This window comes from Pseudochaenichthys georgianus, chromosome 16 (genome assembly GCF_902827115.2).
Source record: "Pseudochaenichthys georgianus chromosome 16, fPseGeo1.2, whole genome shotgun sequence".
In the NCBI taxonomy this organism is placed as follows: Eukaryota; Metazoa; Chordata; class Actinopteri; order Perciformes; family Channichthyidae; genus Pseudochaenichthys; species Pseudochaenichthys georgianus.
Window position 1 is genome coordinate 38,948,020 of NC_047518.2, and position 20,762 is coordinate 38,968,781.

Here is a 20,762-nt window from a genome sequence, read left to right on the forward strand (position 1 = left end):
AAACAAGACGGAGAGAGGGGAACATGGAGTTAGTCAAAATCGAAATGTTCCAGACAAACATAAAACTTCATTAAAAAGATCCATAAACACAGAAAGTAATTTTGACGGTGTGTGAAGGACAGACGTGGGGTCACCTGCAGCTGGAGGACCGGAAAGAAAGGACACAAAAAGAAAAACACAATCACTTTGACTCTACTTTTCATATGTCCTCTGGTTGACAGCCAACCGTTAAAAGCCTCAAAATGCAAAGTGAAGTGTATCAGGAAGGAGAGAGGCGAAGTGGGTGGAGGGAAATCAAGCAGTGCTGTCATGGTGATATCATCTGGCCGCCCCGAGCCATCAAAACATAGCTGTAGTCATGGCGGCTATCTCCACACAGCGCTACCGATCTCCCATCTCTTCCATAATGAAGCATCTCAGCACCATGATGGCCTTTTAATAATGTCCTCCCACCAACGACTTTTCATTAGTTTGGGCTTTCAGCTGGGGGGGGGGGGGGGGGGCGTCACCTGGCTAAGGGGACACCAGGGAAATTATGATTCGCCATCAGATTTACGGAGGTTACAATTAACAATTACTGCCAAAGCCCTGCTGCTCCGAAGACGTGAACTGATAGGGATGTGTGGTTACGCAACAAGGTGGGACAACGTGATAAGTGGACAGTTGCAAGCTGAATAAAGGGGTTCCATGTCATTAACCCTCATCCATATGGACTGTAAATGAACTTGATATGGTTACACACATAATTGGCTTAAATGATGACGCTGAAAATATTGGCGGGAAACACACACACACTGATGTGGCAGTTAATGTAATGATAGACCCGGGCAGATTGCATCTATGGCAGAGCTTTTCAACACTTTAGCGAAGGCATGGTATATGGAGGCACACAATATTATATCAGTTATCAAAACAAAATCACGTAGAATCGCCTAAACGTGTGCGATTTGGTGAAAGAAATACAGTAGATTTAGATACATTTACTGTTTTCCCTCTTTCCAGAGACAGAAAACGAGCCCTATTCTGGTTTTTGGGGGTTTCTCTTTCCTGTATTGTGCTATAGGTTTGTTTGTTTGTTTGTTTGTTTGTTTGCACGTAAATGCTCTAAAAATAAGGGAGGGAGTTTCTCTCCCACACTGAAAATGACCTTAATAGCGCCCCATTTATTTGGTGTCTGATGTTATGTCAAATAACAACATTTGGCTCAATTGTGAGTCTCTGTGGAATCAAATAATATAATCATGATCTCATTGACATTAAACAAATTGCTAAACTAAGCAAGCCAACTGACGGGGCGCCTTCCCTCAAGAATCCTCCTGCTGTCCAACAGAATAAACGCAGTATCTGGCAAGTAAACACTTATTTAAGCCACACACACACACACACACACACACACACACACACACACACACACACACACACACACACACACACACACACACACACACACACACACACACACACACACACACACACACACACACACACACACACACACACACACACACACACACACACACACACCCCCCACACACACACACACACACACACACACACACACACACACACACACACACACACACACACACACACACACACACACACACACACACACACACACACACACACACACACACACACACACACAGTCACACACACTCACACACACACACACAGTCACACACACACACACACACACACACACACACACAGTGAAACACAACACACACCGTGAAACACAGACACACACACCCACACAGTCACACAGTGAAACACAGACACACACAGAACCACACATTCACACACAGTGAAACACAGTCGGGGGTATACCGGCGGCTCTTGGTGGCGCCTCCTGTGCAGCCGAGCTGGGGGCGGCGGCGGCTCGGTTGGAATCCAGCAGAGAGTGGATCCAGTTGGAGGCTCCCTGTCGGAGGTCTCTGAGCATCACAGCCGTATCTCTCCTCACCAGACTCAGCTGGCTCGCCTTCTCCACCTGCACCTCCGTCTGGGGCTGGTTGCCTGGAGGAAGAGGAGACGTAGAGGAAGACTCAGCAGGGGAAAGATGGATGCTCAACAGAGAGAACAGCGTTTCTGTTCTTCTTGAATAAGAACAAATGAGAAACAGATAAGCCAAAATAGGAAAGATAAAGAAAACCACAGAAAACACAGCCATTTGTGTCACCGAGAGCAATACATAGTGATGGCCGAACGAGTGAATAGAAAGTGATTAGTGTTACAGTTCATTATTGAGAGTCACACAGGATCAACAGTATCTCTGTCAGAATGATTTGGCATAGTTGGCCATTTACTAGTCCTCCTTTTCTTGTGAGACTACAATGTATCAAATGACTTGTAAGAGTTTCTCATGCTTTTTACATTGCATTAATGACAAGGCGTGAAAAACAATCTATATGCTAATAAGTTGAGTTGTGGCTAGGGAGGGTGTTTCAGACATGATACAGCACGGTTAGAATAAAATCCATAAAGATTTATGATTCAAATATGTATAATATACACATTGTGTGCAGAAAAAGGAATTGAGCAAGTGAACAGGGAGATCCGAGATGAGAACAGAACTTGTTTTATGTTTAATAAGATAATTATAACTGTTCTAAAACTTAAAGACATGCAGGCAGGCTGAATTGACACAAAATAGATTGAAGTTTTCTTATCAATTAGTTGTTTCAGCTGTTTGCAAACTTTGCATATCATAAAACAACATCGCTTTAACAATACATTATATCAGTTAATGCAATTGAAAAGAATGGCTTAACTGATGAAAATGGCAAAAAAATAATATATATAAATATACATCAACTTAATAACCTTTTCATTTATGTTACACAGATAGTTTGTCAGCATTATCATTTTTAAAAGGGCCGTATAATGATTACTTAAGGGTTCATATTTGTATTTTGAGCCTCGACATGTTTCCATGTTCTAAAAAGGTCTTTATTTTTCTCACTGCCTGTGCTGCAGCACCTCTTTTCACCCTCTGCTCTGATTGGTTAGCTGGCCGGCTCTGTTGTGATTGGTCAGCGCGCTTTGAGATGTCCGGCCCCTTATAATACCACGCACTATCACCTATCACGTTGGAGCTAGCCAATAGAAGCGTGAATGTTACATAGTGATGTCACTATGTGGTAGGGAATTTCTGGGTTTTATCCTTTGCAGACCATTTAGATGCACAACAACCTATATAATACCAGTGTTTCCCCTATATACAAATAGCGGCGCCGCTGCTAGGGGGCGCCAGCCAGGTACCCAAAAAAAATATTTCTTTACCTAAAATGTATCAGATAAAAGAACACCTTATTTAGTTTGTTTTCTAAATCACAAACACACTTGCACTCCTACCTGCGTAGGCGCTCAGACACCTGGAGAGCACGCTGAGCGGCAGCAGGGGATCCATAAGTGTGAGCAGACGGGAGGGCGAGGCGTAGGCTGTCAGCAGCGTGGCCGGGTACACGGCCACCAGGCCATCTGGCATCCGCACGCCAAAGGCAGCCGCGCGCATCGTCGTCGTCACACACAAGTTGCCTCCCGCACTGTCACCAGCCAGACACACTTTCTCCCCGGTCCAGCCTGGAGAGATGAAACGGGACAGTGAAGATAAAGGTGAGGACAAAGCAAGAGCATACATCCATGGGGAAATGGAGAAATGGCACACAAAATAAAAGGAGACAAGAAAATATGTATTTTTCTGCAAATTCACGGTGGAGCAAGAAAAGCAGTGCGACCCATAAAGTAGCAGAATCTCTTTTCTCTACCATGAGACGGCTGCATGTGGGGCTGCTTGGAGCTGGTTTTGTCTTGCTATCCGCCTCATGGCAGTGATAATGTCTTCTTGTACTAAAACACAAACACAGCGATCACTGTTCATTTGACACAGCGTGCGGATGTACCCCAAAACGACCAGATGTCTTCTGATGTCAGCCTGAATACTTGGCGTCACCATTTGTGTTATATTACAGAACAACGGGTACAGTGCAAAACATGGCGCTGCAGCACGATTACTTTCAAAGTGATGAATGATTCCTCTTGAAAGCTACAGGGAATTGGTAAGTGCACTCAGAAGTAGTCCACCGACTCTGAAAGGAGTGAGCTTTGTCTGCTCATTAAGTCTAATAAACTAACTTCTACCTGCCTAATGCATTTAGCATTTCAACTGCACATGGCTTCCCATTGCATTAAGAAGTAGTCCGAAAAAGTACATGGGAGTAAAAAAGAAAGGCCAGGAGTCTGATATTAACGCTAATGTGTGATGACCCTCGATAACAAACTGTCCTTCACTGCAAACATCGCTGCTGCAGAAACACCCTTTACAACATGCGTCCCCTCCTGACCCAGAATGCCATCCGAACTCTGCAGCTCATCCAGAATGCAGCGGCTCGTCTGGTCTTCAACCTTCCTACATGTTCCCACACCACGCCGCTCCTCCGCTCCCTCCACTGGCTTCCGGTAACTGCTAGAATCATATACTAACTAAGCACTCATATACTATATATCTATATATCTAATGCCTTGTCTTTTATCTATGTAATGTCTTGTCTTTTATCTGGACCCTGAGTCTGTAATAAAGTTTTCATTCATACTAACCAAGCACTCATATACTAACCAAGCACTCATATACTAACCAAGCACGCATATACTAACCAAGCACTCATATACTAACCAAGCACGCATATACTAACCAAGCACGCATATACTAACCAAGCACTCATATACTAACCAAGCACTCATATACTAACCAAGCACTCATATACTAACCAAGCACGCATATACTAACCAAGCACGCATATACTAACCAAGCACTCATATACTAACCAAGCACTCATATACTAACCAAGCACTCATATACTAACCAAGCACTCATATACTAACCAAGCACTCATATACTAACCAAGCACTCATATACTAACCAAGCACGCATATACTAACCAAGCACTCATATACTAACCAAGCACTCATATACTAACCAAGCACGCATATACTAACCAAGCACTCATATACTAACCAAGCACTCATATACTAACCAAGCACTCATATACTAACCAAGCACGCATATACTAACCAAGCACTGGCTTATCTACAGCCAGTTGAGTAGCACTTGAAATGTTTTGGCTCTATGAAACCTGATCAAGGTTTCTTCCTGGTCGAATGCACTTATTGTAAGTCGCTTTGGATACAAGCGTCAGCTAAATGCAATGTAATGTGTGTGTACCTAGTAGGTGGTGGTTTTTCAGAGCCCAGCAGTAGGCGTAGAAACACTCCTCCAGGGCCCTTGGGAAGGGGGCCTCGGGGGCCAGAGAGTAGTCGATGGACAAAATGGGGACACCGAGATCCTGGGACCAGCTCTTCAGATAAGGCTGCAGGACACAGAAGACATAAGTTAGAGGGGTGGCATTATAAATAGAAAAACACTCGGTTTCAAAGCTGATATATCATATGTTGTTTGTGAGAAACAAGAGCAGCGGTACAAAACACAGAGGAGATGAGACAGAGAGGCATAAATGTAATGGGAGGGAGATACTTCAGGAAGGATCAAAAGCTATGAAAACTGCCCTGTGATGTCATCGGTCTGCTTTGTGGCTTACTGTCTTAGACAATGAAAGAATGAGCACTGCCCTCACCGTCAGCTTCATTTGGTTTCTTCAGTTGGTTATACACAAGATGCCAACATGTCCTAGTGTATTGGGTGTGAAGGAACAAGACGAAGACAAGGTGATGGTGTGGCTTTACAGGGAGTGTCTACCAAAACAAACTCGCTGTCAGAATACCGAGTGTTCCTTTCTTCCCGTTGCCACACTTTGATTATGCGTTTACTATTCTTATGCCAACCTAAGGCAAGTGCTTTACTCCACAGCTGCAAAGCAATGACCTTGAAATGCAAGCAGGGAAGCCAAACTTGTCACGCCAAAATATTCCTTCTACAAAGCATCCATCCTTTCCTCCTCCATCTTTATCTTCTCCCAACACCTTTTCTGACTAGCTGTGACAGGTCTGGCGCCGAGTGTGACAGCTCTGCGTTCACGATGCCAGGAAAAGCACAGTGAGTGAATGTTGCCTCACCCACCAGTGACTCACCCTGAAAAGTAGTCGCTCCAGCATCAAGCCGTGCCGCCTCAAAGCCACACTTGTCATAAGAAAGCTCAGAGTGAGGTCGCTGATAAGGGAGTACACGCTCTGTTCGGGTCAGTGTGGGTGTGTGTGTGAGAATCAGCGAAGGTTCTCCAAAAGTGTGTATGTGTGGAAACAAGTCAGTACATGCCAGAGTACTTGGGCAGGTGCAGCAGTCAGACAGTTCAACACATGTCCCACAAGGAAGAGAAGAGGTGTGTGTGTGTGTGTGTGTGTGTGTGTGTGTGTGTGTGTGTGTGTGTGTGTGTGTGTGTGTGTGTGTGTGTGTGTGTGTGTGTGTGTGTGTGTGTGTGTGTGTGTGTGTGTGTGTGTGTGTGTGTGTGTGTGTGTGTGTGTGTGTGTGTGTGTGTTTTAATGAGCTTGGACCAAGGCTGGAAAACTCTTCTCATACACGCACATCCTATTCACAAAGACGAAAAACACTCTTACACCAATTTAGAAGGAGCCAGATCTGTTCTCAAAACAGGAATAATGGGAGCTGCAGTGCAACTCTTTCCAAGACATGCAGAGGAGTCAATCTGCAGGCTAATACCTCTACAGGGTGTGTGTGTGTGTGTGTGTGTGTGTGTGTGTGTGTGTGTGTGTGTGTGTGTGTGTGTGTGTGTGTGTGTGTGTGTGTGTGCCCAAGTTTCTAAATGCACGGATGCCAGCACATCCATTCCTGTGATGTCAGCATAATTGGGCTCTGAGAGCACCAAAGGCTCCAGCCGCTGAAGTCCAACTCTCCATCTCGCCCAGCCGGCAGGAGAGAAAGGGGTCGAGGAAGGATACGGGAGAGGATAATTGAGCCGAGCAAGGCCCCGCCCTCAGAGAAACTTTTCCTTTTTCTATTCTTCCTTCCTTGGCCTTGCCTCAGGGATTAAGAGAGCAGAAAGCACACGGTAATATTAGGAAGGTTCAAATTGCTTAAATAAGACAGGAAGGGCATGTTAGAAAAGGACACGAGGTGAACAAAAAGGATTTTGTGAGGTATTAGAAAGATTGAGAGGGAGGATGTAATAAAAAGGCGAGCCCTGAAGAAGAAGACAGAATGATAGTCTGACAAGTCTTCCATTAGTGCCCCGGGTAATCTTTCTCTGCGGGGTCGTACAGTTCTCTGTTAATTCAACATGACAGCCCTGTTCACCCCCGTCTGTGATTGCTCCCACTCTTCTCTTCTCTTCTTCTTCTTCTTCTTCGCAGCAGCAGACCAAGAATGCCCGTGTCCATGGCGATTTCACAGAGTCCTTTCTTACAGAGGCTATAAGAAGCCTGACGCCACACACAGACCACACACAGCCACAGATGACCAGATGAGTGAAGGAGAGCTGGGTGCACAAACTGTATTTAAATCATCCTTCTCATCAAGATGAATCACGGCGGTTGAATAGTTCCTCTTGCTATGATTTCATATTTTGTTACTTATGTAAAGCTATGATAAAATACATGTTTTGATTGCTGTTCGAGCATTGAAGAGAATTTTTAAGACAAATTATAAGTGTGTTTGTGTGATCTTTAAAGTAGATCTAGAGGGGATGATGTGTGTGTGCACCTTCTGTGTAAACCAAGCATGGAGGGAGGGCTTAGCATCTCCATTTATAAAACTATATTCCTGCGTTTTCAGCCATTATTTACAAAGGAATTGGCTTAACGGCTCATTAAATGTCACAATATTGACAAAGGAGGAGATTCAGCCTGCTAAGTCCTCTGCCCCCTGCTGTCAACTAGCGCGTCTCAACACTTTAATTAGATGGGGTTCAATTTCAATTAGTTGGAGAAAACCGAGCGAGACAGTGAAGCGATGAAGGGATGAGAACGTGAACTGGAGGAGCACTGTGGAAATACCGGGTGTTTAAAATGATGGAGGTGAAGTGGTGTCAGCATCTGTATCTGTGGGTGCCAACACACACATCTGACTGGGAAGAGACCGAGGGGTAGACCTAGGACCAGGCGGAGGGATTATATCTCTTCGCTGGCCTGGGAGCGCCTTGGGATCCCCCAGTCAGAGCTGGTTGATGTCGCCAGGGAAAAGGAAGTTTGGGGCTCTCTGCTGGAACTGCTACCCCCGCGACCCGACCACGGATAAGCGGGAGAAGATGGATAATAAGTCACCTACAGATGTGAGCAAATTTGTATTCAGTTTTCCTTGAAAAATGAAACATCATATTGCTTTTTAGGTAAGAGGATAGATATACTGTCACCTACTTTCCACATGTCACTTGTTAGACGCTTTTATCCAAAGCGACTTCCATACTCAATACTGAGGGCAATCCCCACAGGAGCAATTTGGGGTGAAGTGTCTCAGGGACACAACGACATGCTGACTGCAGTGGGGTTTGAACCTGTGACCCCCTGATCCCAACACCAAGGCACAATCCACTGCGCCACACTTTCCCTTTTCTTTATTCTCGTCATCTGGGTATGAACTCTTAACTCTCTTATACCGTTTTCAATCTTGTTCCTGCCGCTCTAACACCTATCTTTGCCCTACGCGGATCGATGAAGGTTTAGAGAGAGTTGCAGAGCAGCATCTCACCTCATGGGATTTGGAGGTCTGGGCCACAAATCCTCCTCCGTGGAAGTGGATCAGGATGCTGGAAGACGGGGGGAGGCGCTTGGTCTTCCCCAGCGACAGAGAGATGGCGCCCCCCTCAGAACGGGCGAGAGACAGCAGAGCCTCGCTGTCCTGGAGAGAGAGGTGAGGAAGGAATCAACAAAAGGACAGAAATAAATCACTAAAAAGAATACAGAACTTCACATGACGGTGGCCTCTCTGATAACTGTCCACATTATGTGTATATTGTATGCTGGAAACTAAGCCTCGTTCTCATTGTTAATAAAAAGCATTGCTGGTGTGAGCAACAGGGATCCTTTGAGCGGAGGACTAACTGCTGTGCTGCAGCAGCTTTCTGCCAGCCTCTCCTGAGCCTGCATGAACGCACACTAATTCCCATTCATTAACGGAAACAAGGAGGCAGAGGAAATGTGGCAGGGAGCGAGGGAGGGTTTCCACCGATGCACACTTGTAATTTGAAACTTTAAAAAAGGAAACTTTTTTTGTTGTTGTGGCGTGATCAATGCTGGGAATAGAGAGGCAAAGTCCCGCCCTTCTACTTCCGACCCATGGGACCTTATTTCGGAGAAATTATGTATTGAAGTCAATGGGGGGAGAAAGATTATCTTTCGATCCCGTTAGAATTGTGCCACGAATAACACATATGATGTTTGTCAATCTTAAAAAATTATTTCCATGTAAAAAAAGTCAGTTTGTCGTAAAACTGTTGAAATATAAGACGATGAAAAATACGCAACTAGAAAGACTACAAATCCCAGAATCCCGGTCCCGCATGCTGGCTCTCACGGAACCGACTAACTCCCCTTGTGTGTGTGTACAGCTCTCAACGGGCCCAGACTTGGAGTGATTTTCACCTCGTTTAATACTTTCCGCCTCATTCTGAAAGACAGAAGTGAAATGTGCCAACAGGACGGCCGTCTTAGTGTGTGGTGCGATATGGGAGATGTAGTTCATTGAGTGCTTCACACAAAAAAGTGTTATTTTTTGACTTGCAAAATTATCTTTTAAAATTGACAAACATCATGTGTGTAATTCGTGGCACAATTCAAACGGGATCGAAAGATAATCTTTCTCTCTCCATTGACTTCAATACATACTTTTTCCGAAATTAGGTCCCATTGAGCCCCCCCGGAAAGAGAGGGTGTGAAGCTGACAATTGAGCGGCCCAGACCAAGCAAGGAGGCAGAGGCAGCACGTCCCAAATATAACCCGGTGTGGGCATTTATTACAGCATGAACACAATACACACAGCCTCAATCCTGCTGCTGCTGCTGCTGCTGCTCACGTGGGCACAGCCTGCAGCCACCAGGATCTCACACACACTCCCAGCCTCAAAACAGACAGGGCAACAGAACCTAAATACACACACTAATCAGCAATTCGACACAGGTGCGGGGGAGGAGACAACACAGGGCACCGGGTGCACACAATCAACAGCCACAGACATGGGGAAGGGGAACACTTTTAACATGAAACCAGGAAACAGAGACAGACAAACTAGTTACATAAATTACATATATTCCCATGCAATGTTTTTAGTGCTATATAACCCGTAACGGAGGCCGAGATCTATGGGCCCAGAGATCACCTCCGTTACAGAGGGACTTCACCTCTCTATAGCGTGTTGATAGCATATATAGTTACAAAAAAAGGAGTGCAAGCTTTGAGGAAGAGAGGGAGTCTCCTGAGAGAATAAATAAGGGAGGAAAAGAAGTGAGTGCGAATCCTATGACAGAAAAATATATAGAGAGAGATAATGAAGGGGATTAAGTTCATGAGGATGAGTCAGGCTGTCGTCTACTCCTGGGCGGAGAAAGAAATACCAGATATGCTTTTACATATCGTTAGAATATTTCTATTTGCATGACTGGTAAATGCAAAGTGGTTTAAAAAGAGCCAGTGGAGGAAAACTGTCACAAACTAGGTCATGCAACAAATACCTAATACTAAGACAGCCAACCAGGAAGTAGTTTAAGTTCACAGCAAATACTGAGATAGTCTGGTTTTGCATAAGATGTGACAATATGAAGTTCTTTTTATTGCTTTTTCAACTCTGCCACTAAAGTGCGAGTGGAATAATGAATGACTTACCTGTCCTTCGCGCAAGTCATAGGAGATGAGCCTCATCTGAACTGGAGCGCTGCCGATGTGCGCTGACGGAGGAGCTATGGTTACAGAGGCTCCTTGGTTGGCCGCCAAAGGGAGGTCAAAGGGCACGGGGGGCACAGAGAGAGCGCGGTTCACCTTAACTTGAGTGGATGTCATGCTGGCAAGTCTCTGGAGGAAGAGAGAAGATGAAGAACAAAAAATAAGAAAGATATCCGTGTTAAAATAGACACAGAAAGAGTATAGTTACAGAGCGAGTGGGGTCAATGGAGAGACGGAATAACTGCATGAATAAATCATGAACCCCATTGAATAAATTGAATTCCACTCTATTATTACTAACAGCCTATAGGCCAAAGCATAACGATGGAAGGGTACTCCGACTGGAGGAAAGTAAAATATTCCTGAGACAGTTTTTAAATTAAAACAGGGCAATGCGCTTTTCTGTGTGCATGGGTTAGGGACAACATGGGTAGATTACAGATGTCTAAGGAGAGAGTGTGTGTGTGTATATATATATATATATATATATATAGTATATATATATATATATATATATATATATATATATATATATATATATATATATTGTGTGTGTGTGTGTGTGTGTGTGTGTGTGTGTGTGTGTGTGTGTGTGTGTGTGTGTGTGAGTGAAAAGAAGCATTATCAGTCCACTCACCGACAGGACTTCGGTCTCAGTAATGTTCCAGAAGCTCTTCCAGAAATGGACGTCCAGGTTCTGGGTGATGCGTTCAAACTCCGCCCCTCTCAGCTCGGGGTCGATGGCGTACTTCCCTGAGGTGAATAAAGAGCTGGCTGCTACACCTGAGGACGGGAGGAAGAGGACGCACAATGAGGAGGGGATAACAATAACAGAAAGGAGACGGGGTAATGCAAGAGGAGAAAGGGGTTTAGAGTTCAAAGTCAATGGAAATAAAAGAAGGATGTGGATGCGGGACGCGGGAGTGAAAGTGTTTGCAGACAAAAGCGCAGAATAATGAGGATGAAACGAATGTAACAAAGACAGAAACAGGAGAAAGTAAGGCAGGAAAGAAGGAACATTAACGGTGACTGGTGAAAGCACATCAAACAGCTTCACAAAACTAACTTGCTGAGAATGCAGAAGAAAGAAGGAGCAACGATGGGAGCACACCTTAGAGATGAGAACTGTGGTCAAACTCAGAGTACATTTGCTTTGGGGTACGCACAGCCATATAACGTTACTGCCACACGGAAGTCTACCGGGCTACTGCTAATTTTAAAACAGAAGATGATATGGCATGACACTAAGGATGGGCACTAAAGGAAAGGAATAGCACTTTCAAACTGTACCACTCTTTAATTAAACTACAGACACAGGACAGCTAGGATAGAAACAACTTCTTCACTTAGTCTTTGTTACTATAGAGGACTATCATGAAAGGGGGGGGTTCCAGCCAACTCACCATATGGTGCAATACCTCCTGCCTCCACTGTGGTGCAGCACAAAACACAAGAGACCATCAGAGTCCAATGATTCCTTTTTGAAATGTTAAATATTTACGTGTGTTTACGTTAAAATATCTGTATGTACTTCTATCTCTGTACATAACTGTGTGCATTCTGAAATATAGAAGAAGCACCCCAGCTCGGCCTCGAGACTCAAGAGGATGAAAGGGCCTCGACAATCCAAGCACACAACATCAAAAAGGAAACACAGTCGGGGGCCATGGAGCAATGTGGAAGAGGCGTGCGGACGAGCACGATGGAGGAATGAGAATACAGTGACTGGGTGACGGGAGGGGACATCTGCAGGCGGCGTGATGCTGACCTATTCCTGACTGATGGCGTTTGTAGTTTTCTCCAAAGGCCACGAGGCCGATAGCGATGGTCTGGAGACACGGCCGGATGGCTGGGCTGAACTGGAGGGACGGATAGAAACGGAGACAGATTATTCATTATATTACATGATCTATTTAAGATGTACACTACACTTAAAACTGCTTTCATTTGAGCAGAGACGACGGGATACCAGATGAGTTTTAGACATAATAAATTGATGCAGAGGGAGGTTTGACTTTGATCTCTTTTTGCTGAGGGTGTAGCCTCTGTCTTTAGGATCAACAGAGACTCTTGTGAAGAAGAGCCTTCCCTTTGTCCATCTTAAATGATTCACTCACTTTAGTCATGTGTAGATCTGCAATTTCTTTTCCTGGCTTTACAAATTACAGTCCTGACAGCTCTCTGATCAGGGTCAATTCGCTTTAGTCTGGGTACCATGCGGCCCCTGGCATTGTCTTTTAAATAAATCACACATCCACAGGTTTGTTCTTTTTACAAATAGAATATCAATTTGATTGACAGGCAATGGCAGACTTGGGAGCTTGTTACTCTCATATTATTTAAAAAAAATATTGCTAGCTACATAATCTAACAAGGGCAGTAACATAAGAGTATATTTGCCAGAGCTGTAGATGGTGCATTCAGGTGCTTGTCTGTATGGGTTAAGCCAGAATTGGTGAGATGGAAGTGTTTTTTCATGACGTTTTACCTCGATTGTTGTCAGCTCCTTTTTTACTGTGGTCTTTATAATATATATCCTTCTAAAAGTGAATTACCTGCAGTTCCTACTTTGTGAACATTGAAGTACCGTACTTTTCGGACTATAAAGCGCACCTGCATATAAGCCGCAGCAGCTAAATTGTCCGTCTGTCTTGCTCTCGTTCTGTCTCTCGGTTCCACTTTTACTTTGGCGCACTACCTGTGTCACTCTTTTCCGGCCTCCAGCTTTTCCTGCTGGAGCTGGAGCCCGCCGCTTAAAGGTGGCGGGAGCGGACCGGTCATAGAGCCCATTGTGTTAAGGTGGTTAATTTTACCTGTAAAATCCATAGATTTAGGAGGTTCCCTAGTGGCCGTTAGCTGTACAAAAAAAAAAATGGGGGAAAAAGTCGCGGCTTATAGTCCGAAAAGTACGGTACTTCCTGCCTCTCTTTCTTCTGAGTGTCCTACTTTTCTTCCCATAAAAAGCCAATTCTAGTTCATCAAGCCTGAGGCACTGCTACTTCTAAGCCTCCCCACTCTTGCCAGCTTCCCCTGCACCATGCGGCTCCTCTCACCTGGAAGCCAAGGCATCGGCCATAGAAGCAGCCCTTGTGCATGGATGTGTATTCGCGGACAAAGGTCTCACTGAGGCCGCTCTCATCCTTGAAAAAGAGGTTTCCGTGGCTGTTGTCGTGCAGCATGCGCTGAGCCAGGTAGAGCAGGGCGCGCAGCTGGCACAGAGCGTTGCAGTACGCCTCCATCTCCCCCGCGTTGTGTGCCACTCGAAAGAAGATGCTGCGGCGGTTGGCGGTGATGTAGCGCCCTTTCTGGATGATGTGGAGAAGGCAGCAGCGCACAACCTACACAATGAGGAAGATTGTAACATTAAAATGTAGGAAAAATAGCAAGTCTTACCCCAAGATGCTACACTCTCCTTATGCCAAAATAAACCAGCATGGTAATGTCAGTTAAGTTAAACCATAAGAATAGGTAAACTAGGTTGCTGTTTGTCCGTTTGTGTCGTTATTTGCTGTTATTGTTTTGTGGGTTTTATTATGTTTTGTTGTCCCTAATATTTTTTGTATTGTCTCACCTGAAAATTAAATAAAAAAATTGAAGGAGAAACTATAAGAAACTAAATAAATGATGATGTAAAAGGATGGCATTTTTACGGTGAAATTATATATGTAGGCTTCTTTAAATAATGAATGATGAAGTCAAGGTTAATATTCCTATACTAAGGAATCGAACGGTTCGACCCATGTCGTTTTTGCTTTTCAACAAAGCAAATCATAGTTCTTTAAGTTGTGCAATCATTAAAGAGCCATGTCTTCTGGGTTTGCTGACATTGTAATTAGGTTTCTGGGAGTGAAGCTGGAAGGAAAATAAACTATGTATGGTAGCGTGCTTGAAAGCAAATCATCATCATCATCTTTATTTAAAGAGACTCTTGGTCCATTATTACAAAACATACAACACTCAAATATAAATTAAAAAAGGCAGTTATACCAATGTTTCCACAGAGGTGCCTGGTATCGTACAGCACTGAAACACGGATTTGAGAGCAGCATAATGACAGAGTTATGAGAAACATTCAATCGACAGATGCATTTGTACATTAGATTTCTCAAGAGAGCATGGAACGTGTTGACTCGTGCATTACAGAACATTTCAGGTGCACTGCACCACCTTGGTTTTCTAAGCAGTATAGCAAACAGTCATTATATGCAACCTGGAGCTTCCGGAGGCTCGCCTTCTTATACTTGACCCACAAGGGGGCAGTATAGAGAGGAGTGCAATACACTTCAAAGAGGTTCGCCTTAACCTTATCTGAACACCAAGAGAATTTTCTAGCCAACATGTTGGCTTGTATATATAAGACACGCCGCTGTCTATACATGTCATCCAGGGTTTCCGTTAGCCGGTAATTACCGGTTTTTAGCTGGTAAAATTTATAAAAAACCGGTAAATTCAAAACCTGACGGTCAAAATGTCTGGTAATAATTAGGGAGGCTCCGATCGATCGGCCGCCGGTCATTATCGGCCGATATTCACTCTTAATAGTTTGATCGGTGGCCGATCAGGAGAGCTGGATCTGATCCATATGGACATGAACGCGAGTGAAGTGTAACCGGACACGAGAGAGAGATCAGATCAGCTGCTGAGTCTGACCGAGACACGCAGCTCTGCGTGAGCACCTGAAGCCCCGCCCTCTGTTTAGCGGGCTGCAGGAGCTGCATGAGAAACTGACGTGCTGTCAGGAGAGAGAGGGAGGGAGAGGGGAAAAGAGAGGCTCCGTTTCTCCCGTGTTATTATTCAAAGTTGATGTAAACTTCTGAATAATGTACGTTATCTACTACAAGTAGTTTGTTTGAATGTAATAATTATGTTGTTTGTGGAATCATTTATTAAAAAAATGAATCTGAATTTTTCGATCTGTTAGGATTATAAACTGAAGCAATATAAAAATGAGCCCCGTGAACTGAGTTTTAAACTGAAGCATATCTGCTCATAGTCCGGTAATTACCTGCTAACGGAAACTCTGCTACACAACTATTATTATTATTGAAATATGACCGGTAAGTTTCAAATTAGTCCGGTAAAATAAATTCTGCCCGGACATTTGACCGGCGAGAAAAAATCCTAGCGGAAACCCTGATGTCATCATCATCAGCCATTTCATCTGTGATGATGTGTCCCAGATACTTAGTGTTACAGCAAACAGACAGCAGATAGTGTTACAGCAAACAGACAGCAGATACTTAGTGTTACAGCAAACAGACAGCACCTGTCCTGATTGGTAGAATGTTGGAAAACCAAGGTTCTTATCCCCTTTTGCTCTGCAGATCATTACAGCGCTCTTCTTAGCATTGTATTTAACGTCAAATTTGACTCCGTAATCAGAACAAACATTTAGCAACTGTTGAAAACCAGCACTGCTAGGAGAAACAATTGCCAGATCATCGGCATACAAAAGATGGTTTACAATCACATGACCAATCACACACCCTGTTTTACAGACACTTAAATCATCCGATAGATCACCTCAATAGATATTAACAGGCACGGTGAGAGGAGCCCCCCCCTGGCGGACTCCATTACCAACACCAAATGGCGCCGAGACTGCCTTCCCCCATTTGATCCGCATGCTCTGGTTGGCATACCAATAAGCCAGGATCCTAATTATACTGTTGGGCACACCTCTTTGTCTCAATTTTAAAAACAGTTTATGATGGTTAACTCGGTCAAAAGCCTTCGAGGCATCAATGAAACCAATCAGAACAGTGGAATTCTGTCTTCTATATGTTTCTACCATTTCCTTCAAAGCATAGATGCATAGCTCAGTACCATGCTTAGCCTTGAAGCCAAACTGGTTATCTGAGGTACATAAATAAGAACATAGTCTATCTAACCAAATTCTTTCCAGGACTTTGGATAACACACTGGCCAGAGCACTTGGTCTATAGTTATCCACGCTCCCTACCTTGCCCGCGTTGTCCTTAATGACAGGGACCAAAGTAACCGTCAACATGGAGTCTGGCAACATACCATGAGTCATGGGGCCGGTAAAACAAATGGCAAGAAGAACTGCAACCTTCAGGCTTGCCAGTTTAAGGTGCTCTGCAGTGATTCGGTCAGAGCCGCATGCTTTGTTATCAGCTAGCTGTGCAATTGCTCGATAAACGTCTTTAGCTGTGATTCCCACAACATTACCAACTTTGTAGGGGTCACTTTTAACACAATTAAGTATAGTAGAGTAATGTTGCCTCCACAACTCAGCCATGTTATGGGCTCCAGATACTCCCTCTATGGTACACGGTAAAGACGTACTGGCCCTGTTCAGAGCTCTCACCTCCTTCCAGGAGCCAGTCACATCATTATGAAGGAGCTTTTCAGCCATAGAGTCCGCTCGAGTCAGTTCTCCCATAGTACAATAGCCTATCCTCATTTGTGAGCTTGGACCAGTCCACTTTAGTGGTACAGGCATTTTTAACCTCCTGAGACATCTCAGGGAGACTATCACAATCTAGTGACATTACAAAAGGAATGTGATCTGACATTGATGCCTCATACACAATCTCAATTGATCTTACAATGTCATGGGCATGAGCAGTGCTTATGCAATGGTCAAGCCATGAAGTTGTATGCCAGGCCTCGCTTATATATGAATAGCTATCTGTAGGCAGAAGTATTTTTGGACAGCGTCCAGCTTTTTGTGCCACAGGATAGCCACGCCCCCTGCTATCCTTCCTCTCACTATTCCCAGAGATAGGTCCGTAGTGGACTCACCAGCCCCGTGAAAATTGTCATTAAGAGAGTTCAACTTTCCCAAGTCCTGCTTTGGTAAGAAAGTTTCTTGCAAGCATAAAATGTCACATTGTTGTAGCAAGTTGTCCACCACTACATGTCGGATCCTATCAGCAGCGCTGTTGCCCAGGCGCAGCCCGCGACAGTTAAATGATCCAACCCGCATAACGTTTAGCTAAGCAGCTCAGCCGTAGCCCCATTCAGTACCCTCGCACCAGCAAAAGGTCTAGCTCTGCTATCACCTCCGCTTTACGTGGTTCATAGTATCGCCTCATAACTGAGCCTCAGCACACACTTTAAATGAGCTATATCTGCTGCTCGCAGTGTCAATACGGTGACAGTTAACATCACGGCCGAGTTGTTCAGTTAGATATTCGGACAGTGTCTTGGCGTCAACGTCTGGCGAGAATTTGGTAGCAAAAACACTCACCAACTTCGTACGGATCACTTTTATATTCCCAGTGCCAACAATAAGCTTAGGCATCCTCCGTTCAGGTTTCCCAACAAGCTGTTTGGATAAGGCAGACTGGCCCTCGGCCCTATTCCTCCGACCTCGGCCCTGTTTCACAACTTGACTCCATACCTGCGAATTTACCGCAGTTCCTCCAGGGCTCACACAGGCACTCACGGTCCCTGACGCAGCAACCGGGTCAACACAGTTGGGATGTACATCAGTAGAAGAGCAGGGGGGCTCGCATCCTTCACCGACACCGCACCATCCTGGCCATCACCCTGAGCGCTCCCACAGGTAGTTTCAGCGTCACTTGGTACAGCCAGTCCTCCACCATGACTCGGCTCCAACTGGCGTTCTACGGCAGCAACTCTGCTGTCCATGGTCGCAGCCACAGCACGCAGGTCTCACCGATATCTGCCTGAACTTCCACTACGTGTCTTAATGCGCAAACCTCGCTGTGCAGTTGCTCCATCTTGCTCAGCAGGTTGGACACATCCAGGTCGTTAAACGTAACAGGCGGCAGCTCATCCAGGTAGTGGGAGACAAAACGGGGGATGTTTTCACCGCATTCATTTAGCACTTTTAGGCAGCTTTTGTTCTTGTTTGCATCCTTCTGGATGCCTTTAAAGGCCACACACCGCTGCTTGGTTTCAGGACAGAGTTCAAACAACGTCTTTTTAGAAGTCTCGATCCATTCGGAATCAAAGTGTTAGAGGCTACAAGGACTAGCTCGTCCTGGGTCATAGTTTTAATTTTAACCGCCAGGAAGTTGAGTAACTCTACTAAACTAGGCCGTCAACAGTCTTATATATTGTAGGTTTTAATCGAGGCCGGTGGTTTGAATCAGGAGCTACCAAGCCACGACACCATCAGCAAACATGTGAAAGGCTTGAACTAGCTTTAAAAAGGGTCTTGCAGATTAGTCTGAGTAGCACTTTGGGAATGAGTAGGATTATATATGTGGAAACCAAGAGGTAAGAACACAGAGCAGCATTCATTTGCTGCTCTAGACTCATTCAATGTGGTGGGCTGCAGCCACCGAAGGTCATAATGTTTCGTCGATAAGTGTAGAAGACGAAGTACAGTGGGGTACAGTAGGGGGTAGATATTCTGCAGCTGGAGGAATTTATCTAACCTGATTTCAACATAAAATCAATCTGTAAAACAAATGGTCTCACCTTGAAACAAAGCGATATCAAGCCGTTTCCCACAGTGTGGAGAGAATATTGATAAGTTTTGCGGCAAGGGGGCTTATTATTCTCACAGCTGCACCGAGTGGAGATGTAAAAACACAGATCCAAGACTTAAGCACACAAAACATCCCACTGCTTACCTTGACCAGTGAGCGATATCCATTGGCGGGTATGTGTGGGTCAAAGTCAAAGTGATGGTAAACTTGAGTGAAGCCGGAGATAATGGGCTCCAGACTGCGAGCGTGTTCCTTGATGAGCTTCATGGTGTCCACCAGGCGCCGCGCCGCATCGCCCTGCGAGCCTTTGGATCCTCCGGAGAAGAACTCTGCGTTCTCATCGCAGACGCTGTGCAGCGCCGCAAACACTGCTTTGGTGTCCATCACTAAGAACAGGGACAGAGAGAAAAAGTCAAAGGGTGAAAAAAATAAAATAATTTTTTTTTAACATTTGTAAATTGCGATTATTTTGAATGGTATAACAATGACTCACGAAGTTGGAGGGAATTATCCTTTTTGAAACATTATCAATGAAAAATATATTAAAATGATCATGCTGTGTTTTTTAAAGATCTGTACCAAACATGGATTTTATAATAAGTCTATATAATATCATTCCTAAAAATATACAAAATTCAGGAATTATATTTTACCAATTATTGTGTTTACTGTGATTTTGATATTGCACTAATATCCAGTCCCTTTTGCAATTTTTGATCAAACCTTGATTAGTTGCGGCGCACTAATGTAACAGAATATGCAATGCATAATTTCAAGGATTGTTAATGTGTTTCTTTATGTATTCTGATGGGAAAGTGTTCACTTAGCAGATTACTGACACAGGGGCTTGTATCCCATAACAATCTCTGATCTCACCATCAAACATTCCACCTTGCTGACCCCTATGCATTTGTTAAATTAAAGACCTTTTTGCCTGTCGTTGTTAAACTCGACTGTCAGCTGGTCTTGCAAGCATACAAAGTAGCACCCTGATGCTTATTCAGCACCACACCCCCACTCTCCATTATCATGTAGACACTGTAAAAAAGGTAGGATATCATTGGATATATCCTAATGTTCTCTCACTTCTATTAACTAAGCCCCAGTAGCCTGGTGTACAAAAGCTCATTGATTGAAACGTGTTAAGCAAGCCTTGAAATTAAACTATGTAATGCTGGGCTAAGCAGCCAAAATCCACCAAGATCTGTGCAGACATGCATGAAGCAGGAGGAGAGGCCCTCCGCTGACGTCATGCTGATGAGAACAAACACTGATTAGTCATACACTGAATAAAAACACAAACACAATTGCATAAGAGTCCCAAAGGGAGGTGTGTACAGCTGGAAACACACAGCGGATTGTGTTCATCAAGTGTGCCAATACCCCTGCCCTAATGCAGCATAACAAGGATCTGGTTCTGTGTCCCTGACGGACTGAGATCTGCCGTCAAGTCACCGGAGACCTCCGTTTCCACAACACATGAGCCAGAG

General features: G+C 44.5%; 1 protein-coding gene across 6 annotated transcripts in view; it reads right to left on the reverse strand.

Moving 5' to 3' along the window:
• The window catches only part of lipeb (lipase, hormone-sensitive b), a 35,239-nt gene that overhangs the window by 5,645 nt on the left and 8,832 nt on the right, over nt 1-20,762 (reverse strand). For all 6 annotated transcript variants that reach the window (XM_034101720.2, XM_034101721.2, XM_071205960.1 and 3 more), the window contains 9 exons: nt 19,417-19,658; nt 13,897-14,181; nt 12,612-12,702; nt 11,481-11,626; nt 10,787-10,972; nt 8,657-8,806; nt 5,225-5,369; nt 3,358-3,585; nt 1,831-2,019 (listed from right to left, as the gene is read on the reverse strand). In XM_034101720.2, the coding sequence (XP_033957611.1) occupies nt 1,831-2,019; nt 3,358-3,585; nt 5,225-5,369; nt 8,657-8,806; nt 10,787-10,972; nt 11,481-11,626; nt 12,612-12,702; nt 13,897-14,181; nt 19,417-19,658 (1,662 nt within the window). The remainder of the gene's footprint in view (nt 1-1,830; nt 2,020-3,357; nt 3,586-5,224; nt 5,370-8,656; nt 8,807-10,786; nt 10,973-11,480; nt 11,627-12,611; nt 12,703-13,896; nt 14,182-19,416; nt 19,659-20,762) is intronic.